Raw genomic sequence first — 20,612 nt, 5'->3', positions numbered from 1 at the left:
AACATTCTATCGGATCCAGTTGAAATCACAAGAAGAGTTCCTCAAAGAACGGTCCTTGGTCCATTGCTGTTCAATTTATACATAAATGACATGCGTAAGTACCTTGACAACGAAACAGAGCTTGTTCAATATGCAGATGACACAATCGTTCTCACATCCAATACCTCAATCGAAGATGGCAAAAAAAATTAGAAATGGAAACACAAAAGTTAATTACCTTTTTCCAATCAAATGAGTTAAGTCTCAATGCCTCTAAAACAGAGTTCATAGTCTTTAGCAGAACAAAACGAACTGCCAATACACAAATGGTTGTTGACAATGTAGTCATTGATGGAAAAAAGAGGCGATCAAATACTTAGGCGTCCACATTGATAGATTATTAACTTTCCAAGAAGAAACAAAACACATACTAAAAAGAATGGCTGCCGGTATTAAGACTATTTATACAATATGACAGACGAACAATTACAGTTAATATGAAAAAACTCATTCTCAACGCATTATTCAGCAACTATCATTCAGTCTATCAACCAAAATTTTGTTCTAACACTGGACAGACAACTTAATTGGGCAGTTAAAGCTAGCTTCTTTAGGAAAAAGTTGGATTCATCTAGAGATCTGAAACTAAAGCATAAAATTCTACCTATGCATTATTTTCTGAAATTCAAGCGAATTAATTACATCTGGAAGATTAAAACCAACCAACTACCAGCATTTGATAAAAGCAGGGGCCGTGAACTTGAAACCTGGAAAATTAACAAAATTGAAAGAACTGGACTCGAGTACTGGGGTTATAAATTCAAGAGCTCAAAACTAGAAAATTCATTCGTTAGAAAAGCTTTACAGGACTGGAATTCTTTACCTTGTCTCTTAAGAAAAAAACGATAATAAAAATTTCAAAAACAGATCTTTAATCATTTTTTTGAGGAATTTAAAGGAGACCCTTCCATGCAGTTATCGGATTGTTTTTCTTGGAAACATGTAAGGTTTAAAAACTAACTTTTCTTGGGTTCCAATTCGAATAATTAAGTTTTTTTCAGTAATGACATTGCTATTATTATTGATACTTTGCACTGCCATTTTGTTTTGAGCAATCTACTTATTTGTTTTTGCACAGCAATAATGGATTGAATTCAGTGTTCTTTTATTTCTCTTTCTCGATAATGTTTAGACTTGATAGTTTTTCGTGTTTACAACTTTATCTGAATGTAGTCTCTTGGAAATTTTAGTGAATTGGGTAGTCGTGATTTTATTTGTTGTACTTTTTGTTGTCTTATGGCATAGTCTGATTAATCGCGATTCCCGATAGTTTATAATGGGACAACACTATCCTATTTAAAGTTGACAGCCTTTGGTTTTTATGAGTTTATCACTGTGAATTCTAATGTAAAATATGTTGTTCATTATGTTGTGTTAATGCTAAGTCTAAATAGACAGGTACCAGCGGCGTTCCAATGAAACGTTAAAAACCGACATAATGTGTACAGTTGATATTGGCAGCTTTTGAATTTTAATGACTCTAAAGCTATGTATTTTTATTAATTATCAATTAAGTTTTGAGTTTTGTCCCTTATAGTTCTCTTTTTGCTGTCCTGTTTCATAGTGGCATGAAGGACAGTTCTTATTGGTTCTCTCGTGAAGCATAACGGAATCTATTCAAAAGTTTTGATCGATTTCTAGTATCAATTTTGGCCATATTTGTTTCTTGTAAGTAACGCGAGTTATTGTAGGTTTACTTTGCCGTCCTGTCATCCGGGTTTTTTTATGAAAATATCTTTATTTGTATTGGTTTTTTTTCATTCAATCAATGAGCAACTTCACATGTGTCAAAAACTGATTGATTTTTGAGATCTCCTATGTTTCTTCTTTTTGTTTTTAGTCTCAGTAAATTTATATCGCATCAGCTTATAAGTTAGTCTATAATCAATGTATTTGGCGTCTCATAGGTAGTAGTTTGAAAGATTTTGGAGGATTTGATTGCTCAGCCATCGCTAATTTTCTCGAAAAACCGAAAAACAAATATCGCTTTTAAGATTTTTCCTACTGTTCTTTTTGTGTTTATTTATATGCTTTGTTAATAGTCGCCGTCAGCAGTTTTTTAAAATTTGCTTTACCTTTTGATCACGTTTTTCGTTTTACATAAGTCGCAATTTTCAGGCTTGAGACTTCTGACTTGCCTCACTCACTGTTCCAAGGTCCAACTGAATGGATTTTAAATTCTCTCACTTATTGAATTACGTAATGTAGTGAATACGGTCAAAGTCAAAAGAGCAAAATCAAAAGAAACGGTATAAACAGAAAGCCCGGTCACTAAGTCATAGTGCATCAGGTTATCAAAGTTCGTTAGAGCGATTGCTAGCTGACATTAGTATTAAGCTTAATGGCATTCAGTTTAGAAGTTTATTTAAGCATAGTTTAATTTAAGCGTAGAATCTAACTGAAACTGCACGTCAAATTTGAACACTTTTTGACAATGAAAAAATACAAAAAGAATTCGGTCAATTTCTATCTGTTGTTTTTTCTGTTTCAATCCTAATGTGCTTCAAGCGCGTCAACGGCGGCTATTTTTCGGCTTTTTGCCGCCTATGTTTGACTATCCAACGCTTTTCCTCTGATGAGGTTGCCAGCGAGGTTTTTTTTAATAGCCGCTCAGCGATAGCTGGGGCTATTATTGGCCTTCTCTTGGTTTTTTAAATTTCGTCGTCGCGATTTTTGTTACGACCATATGACGTCACAACCACTTCAAATCTGCTTTTTGCTCATTCGTTCATGCAATTTCAACAAGTGCGTGCGTGACGTCATTTTTCGCTCTTAGTGGAGCGAGTTTTTTTAGTTCATTGGCGTGAATAAATTTTTGGTCACACTTGACTTACCTCACTCTGAAAAAAGACTTCCTAACTTTGAAATTGACTTTTATTTACTTTAATTCAAAGAGAAGGTCAAATGGGTGTGTGAAGGTTATTTGAGAGCAGCTAATAGAAGCAGGAAAAACTTATACATATTTTTAATCAAAATATAACATATCAGCCTTCAATGAAAAGACGAATTTTTTTGGTCTGTTTTTTTTACTGGTTTTTTGAGACTGCTGATCTATGAAGCTATTGCGGCTATTTTCTGGCAATCTGCCAGCTATGTTTAAGTTATTTGCGTTTTGTTTTAGGAGTTTTACTGCTTTGTTTTTTTCATTCCTCATCTTCATCGATTTTTATATGATAATCTGATAACGCGTCAAGGGTTCACACAATGACTTTTTTGCGAATTTCTAGTGCTCAGCAGCTGAATACTAGCGTTATTAGAATATTACTTTACTGGTATGAAGGTCTCTAGTTAACATACCTGTTATTATTTTAGAATCCATCAAGTTTGATTTAAATTTAAAAAGTATGAACTACTTTAAAAAATTGCACGTTTCCTATTTCAGAAGCAAAAATGAGGATGAGTAGGGCAGGAACATTGTGTGCATTCGCACATTACCGATCCTCCTTGTTTATTGCTAAAAAAGGATGTATTTGATACTGGAAACAAAATGCTGCGGCGAGATTACAATGTAAAAGACATTTATTTTATTTAAAAATTTGGGGGGGGGGGGGGGCTTGTTTCCAGCGTGTTGTTTGGTTCAAAATCAGGATTGAAAACCTTCACTAAGGAAATTTCTGCGCTTTTCTTTTCGCGGTGAACATCCTTTCAGATACTTTTTACTCAACAGAGCTGCTAATTCTGCTGTATATTGCTGACAAGAGCTTGTTAGGTTCTTTCTTCTGTCTTCCTCCCGTATACTGTTTGGATTGTTTGCACTGTATGCAACGTTTCCTTTTAAGCTAGTGGTAGTTCTGTCTTTTTCACATAAATCTTGTATCTTTTAGTTCGGACCTTTTGGTCTTTTTCATTGAATTTTTTTGTTTGACCGGTTTGACTTTCGTCGCGGGAAATAAAATAATGTGATAAAGCCTGAAACAGCAAGCCGAGAAGCAGTTTTGTAGAGTTTAACTCTCAACTGAAGAACACTGAAATTGCTAGGAAAGCATAAGTGCATGCCGTAAAGGGACATTTTTAATAGCCACTGTCAGCCTCTCAACGGCTATTATTTAGGCGCTCTCCTTTTTACTATTGAAAGAATTTGAATTGTATTGGGGCGCTGTCTTTCACACATTTTCAAATCTGTTGACATATATTTAGAATTTTTGAAATCAAATTGGAGTAGTGACTTTGGTCACGCAGAAACTGGAAGTGGAGCGAAAAAGTAAGTGGTTTTGCGGCGTGAAATTTTTTTTGCTCTGAATTTAATATAGAGTGAGAAAACGGTGTTTGAATAAAAATTCGCTTTATCGCTAGTGATTTTTTGTACACATGCGGCAATTTCACTTTGATTTTAAGTGTTTTTTCGATTTTTTGGATCGGATTTTTTTGTCAACCAAATTTCCTTTTTCCGCTAGTGTTTTTTTGTTCACATGTGGCATTTTAAATTGGATTTTCTGTTTTTTTTTTATCTGATTGTTCTGGAAATGGTTTTCCCAACACACTCATAGTGCGTTATAGATCTAGTCTTTTGTTTAAACAAGGTAAATTCTTCGATTTGTACGTCAGGACTTAACCTGCTATGTTTTTTTTTTGATTCGCTATGCCTTTTGATCCTGTTTTTCGTTTTACTTAAGTCACGATTTTCATGTTTGACTTGTGTCTTACCTCACTCGCTGTTTAAACTGAATAGATTTCTTTCATGCATTGAATTACACAAAAAATCGAATGCGATCAAAGTCAAAAGATCAAAATCGAAAGAAACGGGATAAACTTATAAAGCCCGGTCATTAAGTCAGTGCATTAAGTTATCAAAGTTCATTAAAGCGATTGCTAATGACAGGCTGACATTAGTATTATGCTTAATAGCGTTCAGTTTAGAAGATGGACCAATGTATATCAAGCGGATCAACGGCGGCTATTTTCCGGTAATTTGCTGGCTATGTTTAATTTTCGGATCAATTTGGCCAGTTTTTCCCTCCGTCGTTTGAAAGCAATTCGTGTAGAATTGATCGGTTCTGTTTTCTAGGACTTGGACACGTTTTCATCTGTTGTGAATGACAGAATGGGACTAAATGTGGCTTCTCTGCTGGCCCCTTCTGAAGAAGCATGTGCCCAGATGTTATCACAGAAGCCTTCTCAAGAACAAATTGCCGCCATGAATTGTCAAGGTGTGCTGCTGGACTATATTGAAGCTCCTGAGCCGGCTAAGAGATATCTGATTTCTACATATCTTTTTCATAGGACTCCTGTTTCAACGTCGGCGCTCACTGTGAAAGAAATCGACGAATTATCAGAAAGGTAGGGTAGTATTAATACCTGTGCAATTAATTACATGTTTATAAACACACAGAAAATGTTAATCTTAAAATGACCGTCTAGTTGGTTTTACTTGAAATATTTTTCATCAGAATGTATGACGAATGATGATCAATAGTGGAAGGAAGTACCTTTTTCTAATTGGAGGCGAGCTATAGTTGTAGAAAAAATTAAGCGGACTCCATTTTATTAAGAATGGGCCTAATGTTAAAGAAATCCTAAAAGCATGTGTCATAAGATTTGTGTAAAATTATGATGTCAAAACCAATATTTCAGATATTTAAGTAATCAGAAAATTTGAGGATGGCTTTTTGGTTTAGATTTGGCGTCTTCTATTCCAAGGATCGACGCTTTCAGAACAAACGCTCAAAATACAGTGGAGAAATATCGTCAACTGAGATTGTTCTGCGTGACTGTCGCTTTCTGACAGACACGATAGAGTTGGACCAGAAATTGTTGATTCAGCAGCAGAAAAACGACAAGTTGGCTCAAGAGACACAATTAAAAGGACAGATAGAACAACTGATGTCCAAGTTAGATTCTGTGAGGAAACAAGTAGACGTTATGAAGGTAATGTTGCTTAATTAATTTGGTAAATTAATTTTCGATCTCATTTTAATTAAGGGCCGCGAAACCAGGTGGGGAGAACTTTCTGATTAATAGCCTCGAAGGGATAGCAATAATTTGAATTGTATTGGTACGCTGTCTTTTTTTAAAGATCTGTTCACGATTTTTACAATTCAAAGAATTTGAATTGTATTGGTACGCTGTCTTTTTTTAAAGATCTGTTCACGGTTTTTACAATTCAAAGAATTTGAATTGTATTGGTGCGCTGTCTCTTTTTTATAGCTGCGAAGCTGTAAGCTGAGCGAAGCTATATTGCGGTGCTCTTGGTTTTTTACAATTCAAAGAATTTGAATTGTATTGGGGCGCTGTCTTTTTTTTAAGATCTGTTCACACATTTTCATGATTTTTGAAGTCAAATTGGAGTAGTGATTTTGGTCACGCCGAAACAGGAAATGGAGCGAAAAAGCGAGTGGTTTTGCGGCGTGATTTTTTTTCGCTCTAGTTTTAAAGTAGAGTGAGAAAACGTTGTTTGAACAAAAATTCCGTTTCTCGGTAGTGGTTTTTTGTTCACATGCGGCAATTTCACTGATTTTTACTGTTTTTTCGATTTTTTGGATCGGATTTTTTTCAAAATGGCTTTCCCAATCCATTCACAGCTCATTCTAGGCCTAGCTTTTTGTTTGAATTAATTTTTCATTTCTCGCTAGTGGTTTTTTGTTCACATGCGGCATTTTGACTTTGATTTTCTGTTTATTTCTAATTTTTTTGTTCTGATTTTTTTTAAAATGGTTTTCTCAATTAACTCATAGTCCATTTTAGGTCTAGTTTATCTGTTCATTCAATGAAAATTCTTTGAATTGTACGTCAGGACTTGTCCTGCTATGTTTTTTTGTTTCGTTGTCTGACGCCTTTTTTCCGTTTTACATTTGTTCACACAGCAAAGCTGAAAAAGTCAAATTTTCTGAATTACTTCTTCCTCTCACTAACGGAATTTGCGCGCGTGACGTCATTTCTCACTCGCTTTAGCAAAAGTTTTAAGGTTATTTGCGTGATTAGATTTTGATCATACGTGACTTACCTCACTCAATAAAATGACTTTTGCACTTTAAAACTTAAGTTTATTTTGAATTTGTTTAAGGTCAAAGGAACTCCCTTGTGCCGTAAAGGTCCCTAATAAGAGGCTTCTGTGGAATGAATATTAACCAGCTTTATTAATTTATCGCTGAATGTTTTTAGCCTAGTTTTTTGAGCGGCGTCTATTTTTTTTTTCAATTTAGATCTGTATCTGTTTCTATCTCTATTATATGTCACGCAGGTCTATTCTTTCGCAGCTATTCCGGCAATCTGCCGGCTATGTTTTAGATCTGTTGACGCTTTTTTCGGCTTTTTCACGTCAGTGAGAAGAAAAATTAGAGTAGTGATTTTGGTCACAATGAAATATTAAAGGGAGCAAAAAATCAAGTAGGTTTGAGGCGTGACTTTTTTAAAAATACCTTTAAAGTGGAGTGAGAATTTGGTGTTTGAACAATTTGGCGGTTATTTAGATAGATTTTTTTCAGGTGCGTCAATTTGACTTCTGTTTTCAGAATTTCCTTCCATCAGTGTTTTTAAGACGGTACATATGTGTTCTAATTGTGCCTATTTGCCTTTGCTTGAACTCATAAAGGGGCAGCTAACACTTTTTATGACTTTGTCACTATTTGTTGTCATAAAAGATTAGTGGATCTGTTGTCTGATCACTTAGTGTCATCAATGACAGGTCTCATTGTTCTTTAAGGAGGCATAAAGAACCTAATTAATGACTTGAGTTAATAGCTAGTGGTTTTCATGAGTTTAAAACTACTTTTTCTCAAAAATTTCGAGTGAATTTTTGAGTTCTGCAAGTATTTTTTGTACTTTTTGATGTCTTATCAATTAATTATTCCTTATTGGGGACAGGTCTCTGATGCTGCTAATAAGAGTTAGGTTTATCGATTTAATCGTTTCTGCTCAAAGCGAGTGCTTTTATGACTTTGACACTAATTGTTTTCAATAATAATTATCGAATTTTTTGTTTTGCTAGTTTTTCTTTTCAACTTTGTCTTAACTCTTGTGTCATTATGGAGAGGTCTCATTGGTTGCCTAAAATTCTTTATTTAAAGCAAATCTTTTCAGTTTATAGCTTTTGCTTTTTGTGACATACGCTTGTTCGTTTTAAAAAAATCTTAGTGATTTTTTCAGTTTTGCTAATATTTGTTGCACTTATTGCTGTCTTATCTCCTAATTTCATTGATGACTGGTCTCAACGATGGTCATTGAGGGCTCAGCTTTTTGATGTAATTGTATCCTTCAGTAGTTGTTGTTTTCTTTGACTTTTATACTAAGTGTTCTCAAAAACTTCTTGGTTATTTTTGTCTTATCATTTAATATTATTAGTGAGAGGACTCATCGACATTTAGTGCCAGTTTGCTAATGACAAATAGAGGAATATAGTTGGCCGTTTGAGTTCAGTTCAGTTGTTTTTGATGTTGATGATGTCTTTGATGGAATAAATGATTGTCAGACTGTAGATTAATACAATTCTTTGAATGGTATTTCAGGACTTGTCCTGTATGTTCTTTTAATTCGTCTCCATTGATGATTTTTGCGACGTTACTTTTTGGAATAGATTTGTTCAGTTTCAGTCATTTCTACTGCTTTGCAGTTAAATTTCGGTGTGTGACGTCATTTGTTCTGCTTTTAGGTTAATTGCGTGACTTATCTCAATGAAATTGACGTCTCAACTCACTTATGGAACTTTAAATTTTATCAACATTTACTAGTTATTGATCAAGAGTGCGCATGTAAGTAGTGCCAAACTTATCTGCCCTAATTCTTGAGTATTAATCTTGAGTTTTTGATTTCGAATATCAATTTTGAAAAAGCTTTTTTCGGGCTTTTTCCTTATAGACCGTATAAGTAATAAAATTGAGGCTCCGAATCTTATCCAAAGAGTCTAATTGTTGTTGTTCCTCTAGCTGTTGCACAGAGCTGCAATTTGAAGGTAATTTTGGCGAGATACACGCGCTTGTTGCCGTTTTTAACTGGTACCCTAGTTGCATTTGTATCATAATAATGATTGATTTATTAGTAGTAGTGTGTGACTGCCTATCCTTAACTGGCTTGTGGTGCGGCGGCCACTGCATTTATGCCATAGTGAATGACATGCTATCACCGGTCTGGGGTACCAGTAGCGGCATCCAGGGGAAAAGGGCAAGGAAGGCGGATTATTCTGTGCAGTAGGGTCGTGTAAGACTGATGGTATAAAGTCCAGCCATTTGCCTGCCTCTATTGGTTCTTCCCACAGGTCAATCAGTTTCAGGTCCGTGGTAATGTTACCTCAGTTAAAAATGTGGTTTACGGCATGTGGTGCTACATCACATTTGGGACAGCTGTTGTCAACATTGCCACAGATACTACCCAAGTAAGAGTCCAGCAGGGTACAGTATCCAGTTCTCAGTTGTGCTCATCGGATACGTGCAATTGGAGGCAGCGTTTGCTCTTCCTCTGCTATCGGTGGCTGAGGTGTACCTTGCTGTCCTTGTTGAACTGAGTATGGAACGTGTGTCGGTGGATATTTTGAGCGCATTTTCGTATTCATTTCGGTTTAATTGCTCTTTATTGTTTGTGTGTTGGTTCATGCTGTCCCTATAAGTATCATTTAGTGTCGGTCTCATTGGACGAAAAATGATTGAAGAGGTTGTTTTATGATCTGCACGATGGCTCTGATAACTGTCGGCGAGAAATTGCCCTGCGAAAATTTCTGTTTGAGCTTTAACAGGCACTATTTCACCCTCATTGTGTAAGTCATTGGTTTCGGACATTTTACACAGCCGGTAATTGTGCGAAGAGCAATGTTTTGTTGCGTTTGCAGGTGGTTCCAGTTTGTGTTGCTGATGGTGGAAGCCTAAATGGGAGCAACGTAGTTCAGGACGCTTTGACCGATAGCTTTGTAAGTCACTGAGAGTATCTCTTTTGTGCAGTCCCAGTCGCTAAAAGCAATCTTTTTCAGTATTTTTTGCGCTTTAAGTTTTCTTTGGAACTTTTTACATTTGCTCCAAAAAAGCATCCTATCAAAGGTAACACCCAGTACATTGACTTTGGACTTAACTGGTATTGGTGAATTGTTGATATTGAGGTATGGGTCAAACTTGGCCTCCTTGTTGTGAACACAGTTGCACTTGATTTTTCAGCTGATAACTTAAGCTTTCTTGATTCTAACGAGTCGTGTAAAATATTTAGGTATAGAGTTGTCATGTCACGTAATTTTTCAACCTGTGTGTGCGATGTACTTAAAGTGATATCATCAGCGTAAGACGTGATGTTTATATCTTTTGGGGGTGAAGGCAGCTTGCACATGTAGATGTTGAAGAGCATTGGCGATATTACACAACCTGTTTGAGTGTTCTTCACTTCGATTTTTTATTGTTATATTCTAAGTAAAACCGGAACTGTAAGTATGAAGCGACCTATCTTTTAGTGCTATTCGGTAAAGGTGCGTCGATTATGTCTCTTAGTAGTAGGTTGTTATCAACCGTGTCAAAAGTGGTGGCGAGGTCTGAGGCTACTAGTAGAGTACGGTTGCTGGGTTCTTTTGATTAAGGGTTTTTTGTTTATTGTTGGTAACATTATTGAGAGCTGTTGTTGTGGAGTGCTCAGGTCTCAAGTCATGCTGATGTTCTTATGGTGGATTTTCTATAAAATCACTTAACTTTGCAATTAGATTCATCTATGAGTTTTCCCGGCTTGTGTAAGGTGTATAACCCGGCCAACTTTCCAGATATTTGGGATTTTTGCACTGTTTACAGAAGGGTTTATTGTGTCAGTTAGGTATCTCAGTGCTATGGGGCCTAGATGGTGTAATGGATTGGCGGTGTTCTGTCTGGGCCCAGCGCCTTACTTTTTTTGTGTGTCTTTTTTCAGTGTGTTAAACTTAAATATTCTGTTCTCTATTTCCAGATTACTTATTGTGTTGTTTTATTGTTTTTTCTTTTTTTTGTTTTTAGTTTTTCTTGGGGGTAAAGAGTGTATTGCTGGTTAAACTTTTGGGCGCATTTCCTTGGACCATGATGAGGAGTAGTTTTCTTATTGTCGAAGTATGTGGCTGTTTTCAGTTGGTTTAGCGTTACTTGACGCAAGTCCTTTTTACAGTGCTCCATAATTTAGAGCAGTTACCGCTGTGTGTAAGTGTTTGCACAAACTCGATCCACTTTTTGCGGTTTTTGCGTTGATCAAGTTTGTTTATTTCATGGTTTAGTTGCGTTATTTTTTGGGGTCGTCTGGATGTTTTCATCGATTTTCTTCTCTGTTTTCACATAGCTTTACTGCTTAGCCGGAAAAATTGGCAGCCCTTGTTTTAGTCCTTCCTTGTAAGAATTGTCTGCCAGCCGCTGCATTTAAGGCTTTCCTTAAGGTCTTTTCCGCGTGGTTAACATTTGTTGATTTTTGTTGCTTCTTCAGTTTTAGTTCAATGTCGTCTTTAAAGCTTGCCCAGTCAGCATTGCGGAAGTTGATGAAAGTGCTTTGTGGTGTTGTGTTTGATGAGGTCGCAGGAGTCTTGGAACAGGACTGTCTCCTCGATGGTAAAAGCTACGCTCCACCTTTGCCTCTTTCTTTGAGCCTCTTTTTCTTGGATTATGCAGTAGCCAGTTGGGCTTGAGGGTGGATTTTTATTGAGGTTGGTCTCCTGGATGGCAGTTATTTGGATGTTATTTTTCTGCATCCAGTTTATGATGTTGTCTAGTTTTTGTTTAAGACCATTACATTTCAGTTGAAGAATGTTGAGATGTGTGTTGTCGTGATTGGGAAAACTTTGCTTTGTATATGCTTGTATTGTTTTACGCCAAGAGCAGCGCTTGCAGTCGAACTTGTTGTTCCATTGCTCTATGGACAGTAAATTGGTGCAATTTAGGTGTACCCATCCTCCACGTCCGTACTAGACGCCGTATGGGTTCCAGTTGCTACGGTCACAACTAGCACAAGGCGATGTGCCGGGCTTTTTTTCAATTCCGCCGAGGATGAGGAGTCTAGTGGTTTATTAATGGACTCGTGGCCGATCTGGCTATCTTATTTCTTTAGTTGGTTCAATTCACGGAAGGCCACGAGCGTCTCTCGCGGCCGTTTTTGGGCAATGTGGTTTCTATGTTTTTTTCTAGCACGTTTTCGAGGAAGAAAAAAACAGGTCAGCGTACTTGGCTGATCCAAAAACAGAAAACTGACTGTTTCTGCAAGTTTAGCGCCCCCAAACATTTGTTATTTCCAGTTTTTGAAAACTGGGACCGTACGATTACAGTAACAACCAGTTTCAATTTTTTCAGAAAAAATTTTTAAATGCAATTATTTTTACTAGAATTAAATTTAAGGAATAAGTATCATTACGATTTCATTTACGTGACTATGAGATTGTGCATGCTTCTTGACCAATTGATTATCTACTTTTCAGGGGTACAAAATGCAGATACTAAATTTTTCGTGTTTTTTTTTCTTTGATTTCTAAAAGCATATGAACATTGTACTCATAATTTCCACGTAACTATGAAAACTTTTATGCTCACTCTTCAAAATTTTTGTTACCGTTCTTGTTTGGAAAAATGCATAAACTGCGTTGTTTGAAAAGTTAATGAGCATCTACATAAAAATTCAATTCGACATTTTTGATGGCAATCATTAAGCATTCTTTCTAATTGCTTCCAGAATTGCTTTTTTCTTGGCACGTATCAAATTTTTTTCTAGTTCATCGTTTTTGACAATAATTAATTTCAAAAAGTTTTTAGAGGTTTTTTTCTTAAAAAAAAACAATTCAACGGCATCTGTTAACTTAATAATCCGCCAAACCTTGAAAGGGAACTCAAATTTAAACAGGCAAATTTTAGCGTTCAGATCTAGATTCATTCAGATGTTTAATAGCCGCCGTCAGCCTCTCAACGACTATCATTTAGCTGCTCTCCTTTATGCAACCCAAAGGATCTGAGTTGTATTGGTTCGCTGTCTTTTTGATCTGTTCACACTTTTTTCGGCGTTCTGTTGTCAGTGAGAGCGGTGGTTATAATCACGCTGGATTAATAGCTTGAGCGAAAAGCGAGTAAATTTGACGTGTAAAATTTTATCAATTTAGCTTCAAAGTGGAGTGGGAATTTTTTTGCTGATTTTTTCGCCTGATTTTTTTGACTCATGGTTTTAAGAGGTCATAAATGTTTTCTATCATTATATAGTTTAATTTTCTGAAGTCATGAAAAGCCAGTTATTGTTTTATATGACTAAGACCTATGTTTTAATAGAATATCAATAGTTTTTTAGTCTTGCTCATTTTTGTATTTCGGTTTGTTGTTTTATCACTTAGTCTCATTAATAACATTTCTCGTCGTTTGCTATTGAGGCATGCATAGATCTAATTAATGACTTGAGACCATACCGTTGGTTCGTATTACTTTTAAATTGTCTTTTTTAATAAGTGATTTGTTAAATCTTGGCCAATTTTGTTGCTTTTCTTGTGCCCTTGTACCTTAGTCTCAAAAATAACAGCTCTCATTGACTTTCTAGTGCTGTCTCATTGTCAATGGTTTATTATTGTCATCATGTGGCTATCGTTCTTATTGAATTAGATACCATTTGTTTTTGAAAGGTTTTCGGCGAATTTTTGAATTTGAATCTTGGCTGAATTTTTTTGTCTTTTTATCGCTTTTTTAACTTATCAAAATGCTTGCTTGTGGTTGTGTTGTGACTTCTATGGTTGTTTTGGGAAAGTTTTAGTACATGTTTTTGTGTTTCTTAGTTTTTCGCCAAAAATTTTCAAATGGATTTGTCAAGTTCTCGTTTTTGGCACTCTTTACTTTGTCTGTTATTGATTTCAACATGTTTGTTGTATTGTGTACTCATTTTAAGGAGATTCAGCTTTTATATCAAGTAGTTTTTCTATTGATTGTCTTTAAAACTCTAGTTTCTGGAAAACAAAATTTGAATTGATTTCTTTTTTTTTGTTTTACTCTTATAGGATCTCTGTAGGTCCAGGTCCATCTCTTTAGTATTTAATATCAGGTCCATCCAGTAAATTCATTCCTTCAGATTGTAATTCAGGACTTGTCCCGCTGTTTTTGTTTTTTCGTTTTACCTTTCAATCACGTTTTTCTTTTCACATAAGTCACGACTTTCACCTTTAACTTCTGACCTCACTCACTCACTGTTTCAAGACAATTCACTCGAGGAGAAATCGCGAAATAGAAACAAAATATTCACTGAAATAGACACAGGCAAATAACTCAAGGTCTTAATATTAGGCACCCGTGAAATTGACGCGCAAACTGGTCAGAGAAAGAATTTTCCCGAATAAATTTCTCAGAATAATCGTAGTCTTGGACAAAATATTCTGACAATGTTCCCAGACATGATGGTCTTCACAGTAGTCAAATGGTCACATGTAAATTACTCCTGGTTAAAATAATATTAACAGACTAAATATTCAGAGACAAAATTGCCCTGGACAAGTTAGAGACAAAATAGTCACGCACAAAACCAAAATAGCTCAAAGGAGACAAAATTGGTTCCAAATAGTCATTGGATTAATTGCTTTCCATTTTCCCTTATTTAGCAAGCACAATCTTATAAGTTGGTTACACGACACTTTAGCGACTGTGTAGAGGACACAAAGGAAAAAATGAGCTCTTTTGATCTTTTCGTTCAGGCGTCCGATTTAGTGCCGTGTAATGTAATCCTTTTTGTAATTCCCACCATTATGTTGCTGTTTTGATATCTTTTTCATTTGTGATAGTTTTGTTTAAAAAAAGTCGCAGGGGCAGATAAGATGCCGTGTCAATTACCATATGAATGATCTCGAAGGATTTATCCACCTACATCCTCATCACTACCCTTACAAGTTGGTTCTGTATAGCACGTTGAAGAAAATAGCACTCGCGCCATGTAAAAGTCTTATGCCCAATAAGTGAGGGATTATACAGAAGTGAGGGAATAATTGTGTGGTAGAAATGTTCTTTATTCGCTTTCTGAAACGTGCTCTTGTAACAAAAGAATTGACTAGATAAATATTTTGAAACAACTGGTAAAGCCCGAAGTAAGTAACTCGCTCATGCGTGCTCTCTTAGAGCTTTAGTACGCTCTACGAGTACGGTTCACCGAAGCTACAGCCCCTATCCCGTGCATCCCTAAGCTTGATCTAGCGACTACCAAAAGCAATACCTCGCCAGTCATTTGAGAGCATTTGGCCAGACATTAGTGGGTTATGTTTGAGCATGGGTTTGTTAGTTGTGGTTGTTTGTTGAGGCTGAGCAAAGTGGATTGATGCAGCGAGAGAGACAGAGGAGACAATTGGAGATCAATCTTCAGCTGAAAAGTGACAAACTGCAAAAGATGCAGCAGCACAAGCCCAATTTCCCCTCGTTATTCAAACAAGCAGCTAACACTTTTGATACCGCTAGACAGGAGAAGGTCTGTTCACTCTTCAAAATTGGAGAAAAACTTTCCATGAATACTATTCTGTTGGTATCCTGAACATTTAATTCATTAATTGTTCCCTCGTGCGACTTTTGTTGCTAAATTTTTAGCTGGTAAATAAGACTGCTAAATCTCTTTAGACTTCAGTGTTCAATATCGTAAGCGTCATCTATTTATAGGGTTGCTGTTTCCTCGTGGTCAAATTTGAGTTCATGCCGAACTTGTTGGGCATGAACTCAATTTAAATACAGCGAACAACCTAACTTGTATCCAGCTTAAAATGTTTTGCTCGTTTGCAATTAGATGAATTGGGTCAAGTCTGTTTAATGGCTCCTTACATGTGAGTCGAATGACAGAAACAATTTAATCTAATGGCGACTGATATAAAGTGGCGGTGAACGATGTATTTGTGCAAAAGATAATTAGTGGCGTAACAGTTGAGATTATGCTAACGTGATTATGAGTAGTGTTTATGCGAACGGGGATCTTTCCCGTTTGTGCCATGCTTTTACTCAATGAAATACCATCTAATGGCACGTGCTATGTAACTGAAGGGTCCTAGTTTATTAGGGCATAAACGGAAAACATCCGCTAGGAGTTTTGCTTAGGGCTCTGGTGGTATTTTCAGATGACGCACCTAAAAAACATGGCCGAAGGCATGAAGGAGTTGGTTGATCACGTGAACAAGGGCTCATTGGCCTCATTAAAGCTGCAGGTGGAACAAACAGGGACTCGACTGGTGGAGAGACAGCTGAGGAGTGAACAGGAGGCGAACATTCAGAATGAGGCAGAGTTGCAGCAACTGGTGGAATCCGTCCAGACCCAGAAGAGAAAAGCCAGGTATTACTACCCCTGTTACGTTAATTAACTCACCAGGTGGATTGGGGCGTGAACAAAATCACATATGGCGATATAGTATCAAAACTTATAAATTACCTTGATGTAGTGCAATTTCTCGCCTAAATAAAATGCAGTGAAGTGTTTATTCAAATAAAATATTAAGTGAAAATTATGAAATGAAGCATTAAAAATTTTCTGATTATAGTGAACAGCTTGAATGATCAGTAGACATGTCATATACTCCAGCGGCATGTTATTTTGGCCAGTTTTTTAAACTAAAAAAATGCATGTCTTGTAAGAGGTCGCCACATATTTTGGAGCAGTCCGATTTCAGAACGGGAGGTACTGGTAAAGTCCATGAGAATTGATTGGATGGCATTTTGACCCAAAAGTGATTGAGTAAAATTGTCTTGAGCTAATTTTTTCTGAGCGAGAGAAGTTTTTTGATCATGCGCTGCGTTCAGTGAATGACGTTTCCACTTTGAAAAGTGTTTTTGACAGAATGGCGCTTGTAGATAACTGTTTTAGCCGTGTTTTTCGTCCAATTGTCCCAGTTTTTTTGGTGATAATTAAGTTTTTCATAGAAATAATTTTTATTCGATAATATATTAAAATGTAACCCTGGGAAACTGATACCACACTGTTTTTGAGAGCCTAATAATGCGTTTCAAGTTAGAAATGGGCACATATTTTTTTGTTTTTTGTTGATATTTGGCTTGTTTTTTATCATTTTCGTCATTTTTGATCTATAAACTAACTTGTTTTTTTTTTTAAAAAAAATAGGTGCATAGGACAACTTTCCTTTGATAAATCATGCCTCTTTATAACCTTGAGGTGTTTTCGTTTTTATAAATTTATTGTACACATGCTAATCCGATTTGGGCATATTTTGTCTTTTTGTGCAACATCAAGGGTTTGAATTCCCTTTTAGTGACCATTGAACTATTTGTGGGCGTTAAGTTTTTGAAATTCAGTGAAAATTTTTATCATAGGTGCAATTTAAAAAAAATTTTGACATTTTTTGCAAATTATTTCAATGATTCGAATTTTTGAATTCTTTTTTCCGTTTTTTAAATCTATAAAGCAGGTTTGCTATTTAATTTTTCTAAGTCTCGAATGCGAAATAATGAAGTGCATTTGCTTTTCGAATTCAATTTTTTCAGTTTCACTTTCAACTTTAAAACTTCTGGAGTCTATTTTCTCCACATTCTAGCATGTAGCATTCTCCTAAAAGCTATAGCTTTGTGCGCTCTGCTTTTATCGGTTGTTAAAAAATTGTAATATTTTAGATGTTTCTAAGTTTTTTTCATTTCCTTGGTTTGCAATTTGTAAATTAAGTTAACATAATGCAGCCCTCAGAAATTGGTGGAATTCTGTTTTCAAATTTTTTACTGATTACTAAGAAATTTCTTGGGACTTACGTTTTGTTTTTAAACGATAATTATCTGGGAATGCTATTCTGTTTCTTTAGTCTTTTTAACGATTAATTTAATTTTTGCACTAATCTTAATTCACTTTTTCTATCATATCTTCAACAAGAGCGAAGTATATGTTGTTTTTTTCTTAATTGTAGTGACTCAAAAACAATGAAAGCAATGTTTATTTAGTCCTAAGTTTTAGTTTTTCTCTTGCAAAATTCTTGAAAGTTGCAGTTTATTTTCCAAGAGCATTCTCTGGCTTATGCTTTCACAATGTGTTTTTGAGTATGACAGTTGGTTGCGGAGACCAAGAGCACGGAATCAGCTCCGGACAATTTTTAGCCCTCAGTTTTTTTTAGCTTGTCAGTATTTGTCTATCCTAAGTCAATTTGCTATTTTTTTAACGTAACCAAATGTTTTTAATAATATGAAATTTTGCGGCCTCAAGGCATCAAGTTGCTGAAAATGTGATCATGTTTTATATCCGTTCGATTTTTTGTATTGTTACTGAATGGTGTCGTAATTAATTTAGTTTTGACTTGCTCCAACGAAGTCAATGCCTAATGCTGTATCGTGGTGGCGTTAGTATAATTTTTTTGAATGACTTCTTCCTCTCTCTAACGGCGTTAGAGCACGTGCGTCTTTTCCCCTCTCTCTTTTTAGCCAAATTGTTTAGATCATTCGCGTGGCTATATTTTGATCATGCGTGACTTACCCTCTCAATAAAATGAGCTTCACTTTAAAACTTAAGTTTGATTTGATTTAAAGTTCACGTTCAAAATAAAAGAATATGTGTAATAAATGTCCCTAATGAAAAGACTTCCGCGGAATCATTTTTGTCGCTGAATGTTTTAGTTTTTTGAGCGGAGCCAATAACTTTTTCTATCTATATTATACGGCACACAAGGCTATTTCTCAGCTATTCGGCAATATACCGTGTATTTTTCAGTAATTGATTGCTGCGATACCGTTAGCTGAGCAGAGCTATTATTGTCGTTCTCTTGGATTTTTACAGTCTGAAGATTTGTATTGTATTGCGGCGTTTTATCGATTTTTGACATCAACTCAAGTGTAATTATTCAAATTTAACTTTTAAAGTGGGGTGCGAAATTAGTGTTTGAACAAACTTTCGGCTTTTAAGAGGGATTTTTTCACATGCGTTAGTTTGACTTCTGTTATACGTGTTTTTCCCTTAAGTGCTATTAAAATGTTACATAGGTTTTGTAAATGTACCTTTTTGCGGTGTTCTTTATCCCTCAGTGGGCAGCTATTGCTTTTTGTGACTTTGACATTGTTTGTTGTCATAAAATATTAGCGAATGCTCGTGTTTTTACGCTGACTTTATCCGGTATTTTTTGCTATTGGTGGTGAGTTATCACTTATTCTTAATCATGACATGTCTCATCGGTTAATAACGGGGAATGAGTTATTTCATAATTTTTGAAGTTCATTATTTTTGAGGTTTTGTCACCTATTCTTATTACTGAGAATTGTAACATTAATGAATCTAATGAATAGTTTCAGTTAATAGTAGTGATTTGTCATGCATTTGACACTTAAATTTAGTTTAGTTTTGTTTTGCGAGTATTTGTTGTTGGTGTTTTATTGAGAGGTCACACTGATTGCTCATGAGGCCTAAGTTGATCAAATTAATTGTCTCAGTTCTGAGCTAATGCTTTTTATGTTTTTAGCTCTTATTGTTTTCGAAGCGTTTAGTATTTTTTAAGTTTTGCCTATTTTTTTCGTTTTATTGCCATATAATCTAGTCTCATTAGTGTCATCTGTGGTCAATGATGCATCAATGCAAATACCTGAGATCATATCAGTGGTTTTCTACTATTTCCTAAAACATATTGGTGGATTCTTGAGTCTTCGCCGATTTGCTTTTACTGTGGTCTTGTCGCTTAGTCGCCTTCTATTCCAGCTTAACTATCGTCAATGTGTTGGTTTTAACCTTTAGCAATCCTTGTTATTGGCCTCTATGCCATTGTTTTGTGTATGTTTGAATCTTTCCTTCATTTGTTGTCTTTTCCCCTTTTCACCTAACCGAACTGATAATGGATTTTCATAGCGATTAAAGATTTTTGACACGTTCTGATTGCGAGTTTTGGTATGTAATTTTGTGTTTTTCATCCGTTTAGCCACTAATTTTCAAAAAGATTCTGATTTTGCCATTTTTCTGGTTTTCATTTTTTTGCTTTGTCTCATCGATTTCCTTAATGTTGTTTATTTTTGGGTTCATTCTATGGTCGCGAAGTGTGATTTTTAATTTTCATGGAGTGCTGTATTTTTTAAAACTTTAACTGGATTGATTTTGTTTTTTTTTGTTTATTTCTCCGTATATAGGGTCTTATGTTCTGTGGACTGTCATAGTTGAGTATTTTAATATATATTTTTTAAAAAATTATGGTATTTCAGTCCCTTAGATTCCAGTTCAGTACTTATTCTGGTATGTTTTTATTATTCGTGGTAATTATTTGGTTTGACCTTATCACATCACGCTCACTTCAAATCTGTTTTTTGTTCGTTGATTCATGCAGTTCTGACGAAATGCATGCATGGCATTTTTTGTTATCATTAGAGCAAGATGGTCACGTGCGACTTACCTCATTCTCAAAATGGCTTTTCCTCTCTCTCAAGTTTAGTTTTGATTACGTTATTTAAAGACCATAAGCTGAGCTGACTATCCGTCAATCTAATTAAACGTTTTTTGAGGGCAGATGATAAAGATAACACGTAAGTTGTACAATTTCTTCTAAATCAAAATACGGAATTTGAACTATTAAAAAAACTGAAGTTTCTTTTCTCTTTTTTTATTAATAGCCGCCCTCATCTTCTCAGCCGGCTATTATAGCGCTCCTATTTTTACAATTCAAAGAATTTGAATTGTATTGGGGCGCTGTCTTTTTTTTACGATCTGTTCACACATTTTCATGATTTTTGAAGTCAAATTGGAGTAGTGATTTTGGTCACGCCGAAACAGGAAGTGGA

At 35.5% G+C, this 20,612-nt stretch overlaps 1 protein-coding gene across 1 annotated transcript in view; it reads left to right on the top strand.

Annotated features, from left to right (window-relative positions):
- The window catches only part of LOC142349579 (structural maintenance of chromosomes protein 5-like), a 91,713-nt gene that overhangs the window by 53,606 nt on the left and 17,495 nt on the right, over positions 1–20,612 (top strand). Inside the window, exons 10-13 of the mRNA XM_075401237.1 lie at positions 5,045–5,316; positions 5,655–5,904; positions 15,193–15,357; positions 15,992–16,203. Of these exons, the coding sequence (XP_075257352.1) occupies positions 5,045–5,316; positions 5,655–5,904; positions 15,193–15,357; positions 15,992–16,203 (899 nt within the window). The remainder of the gene's footprint in view (positions 1–5,044; positions 5,317–5,654; positions 5,905–15,192; positions 15,358–15,991; positions 16,204–20,612) is intronic.

Source organism: Convolutriloba macropyga, chromosome 11 (genome assembly GCF_964194025.1).
Source record: "Convolutriloba macropyga chromosome 11, txConMacr16.3, whole genome shotgun sequence".
In the NCBI taxonomy this organism is placed as follows: Eukaryota; Metazoa; Xenacoelomorpha; order Acoela; family Convolutidae; genus Convolutriloba; species Convolutriloba macropyga.
Note: the sequence above shows the minus strand (reverse complement) of the source record. Positions and strands in the feature narration are given on the sequence as shown.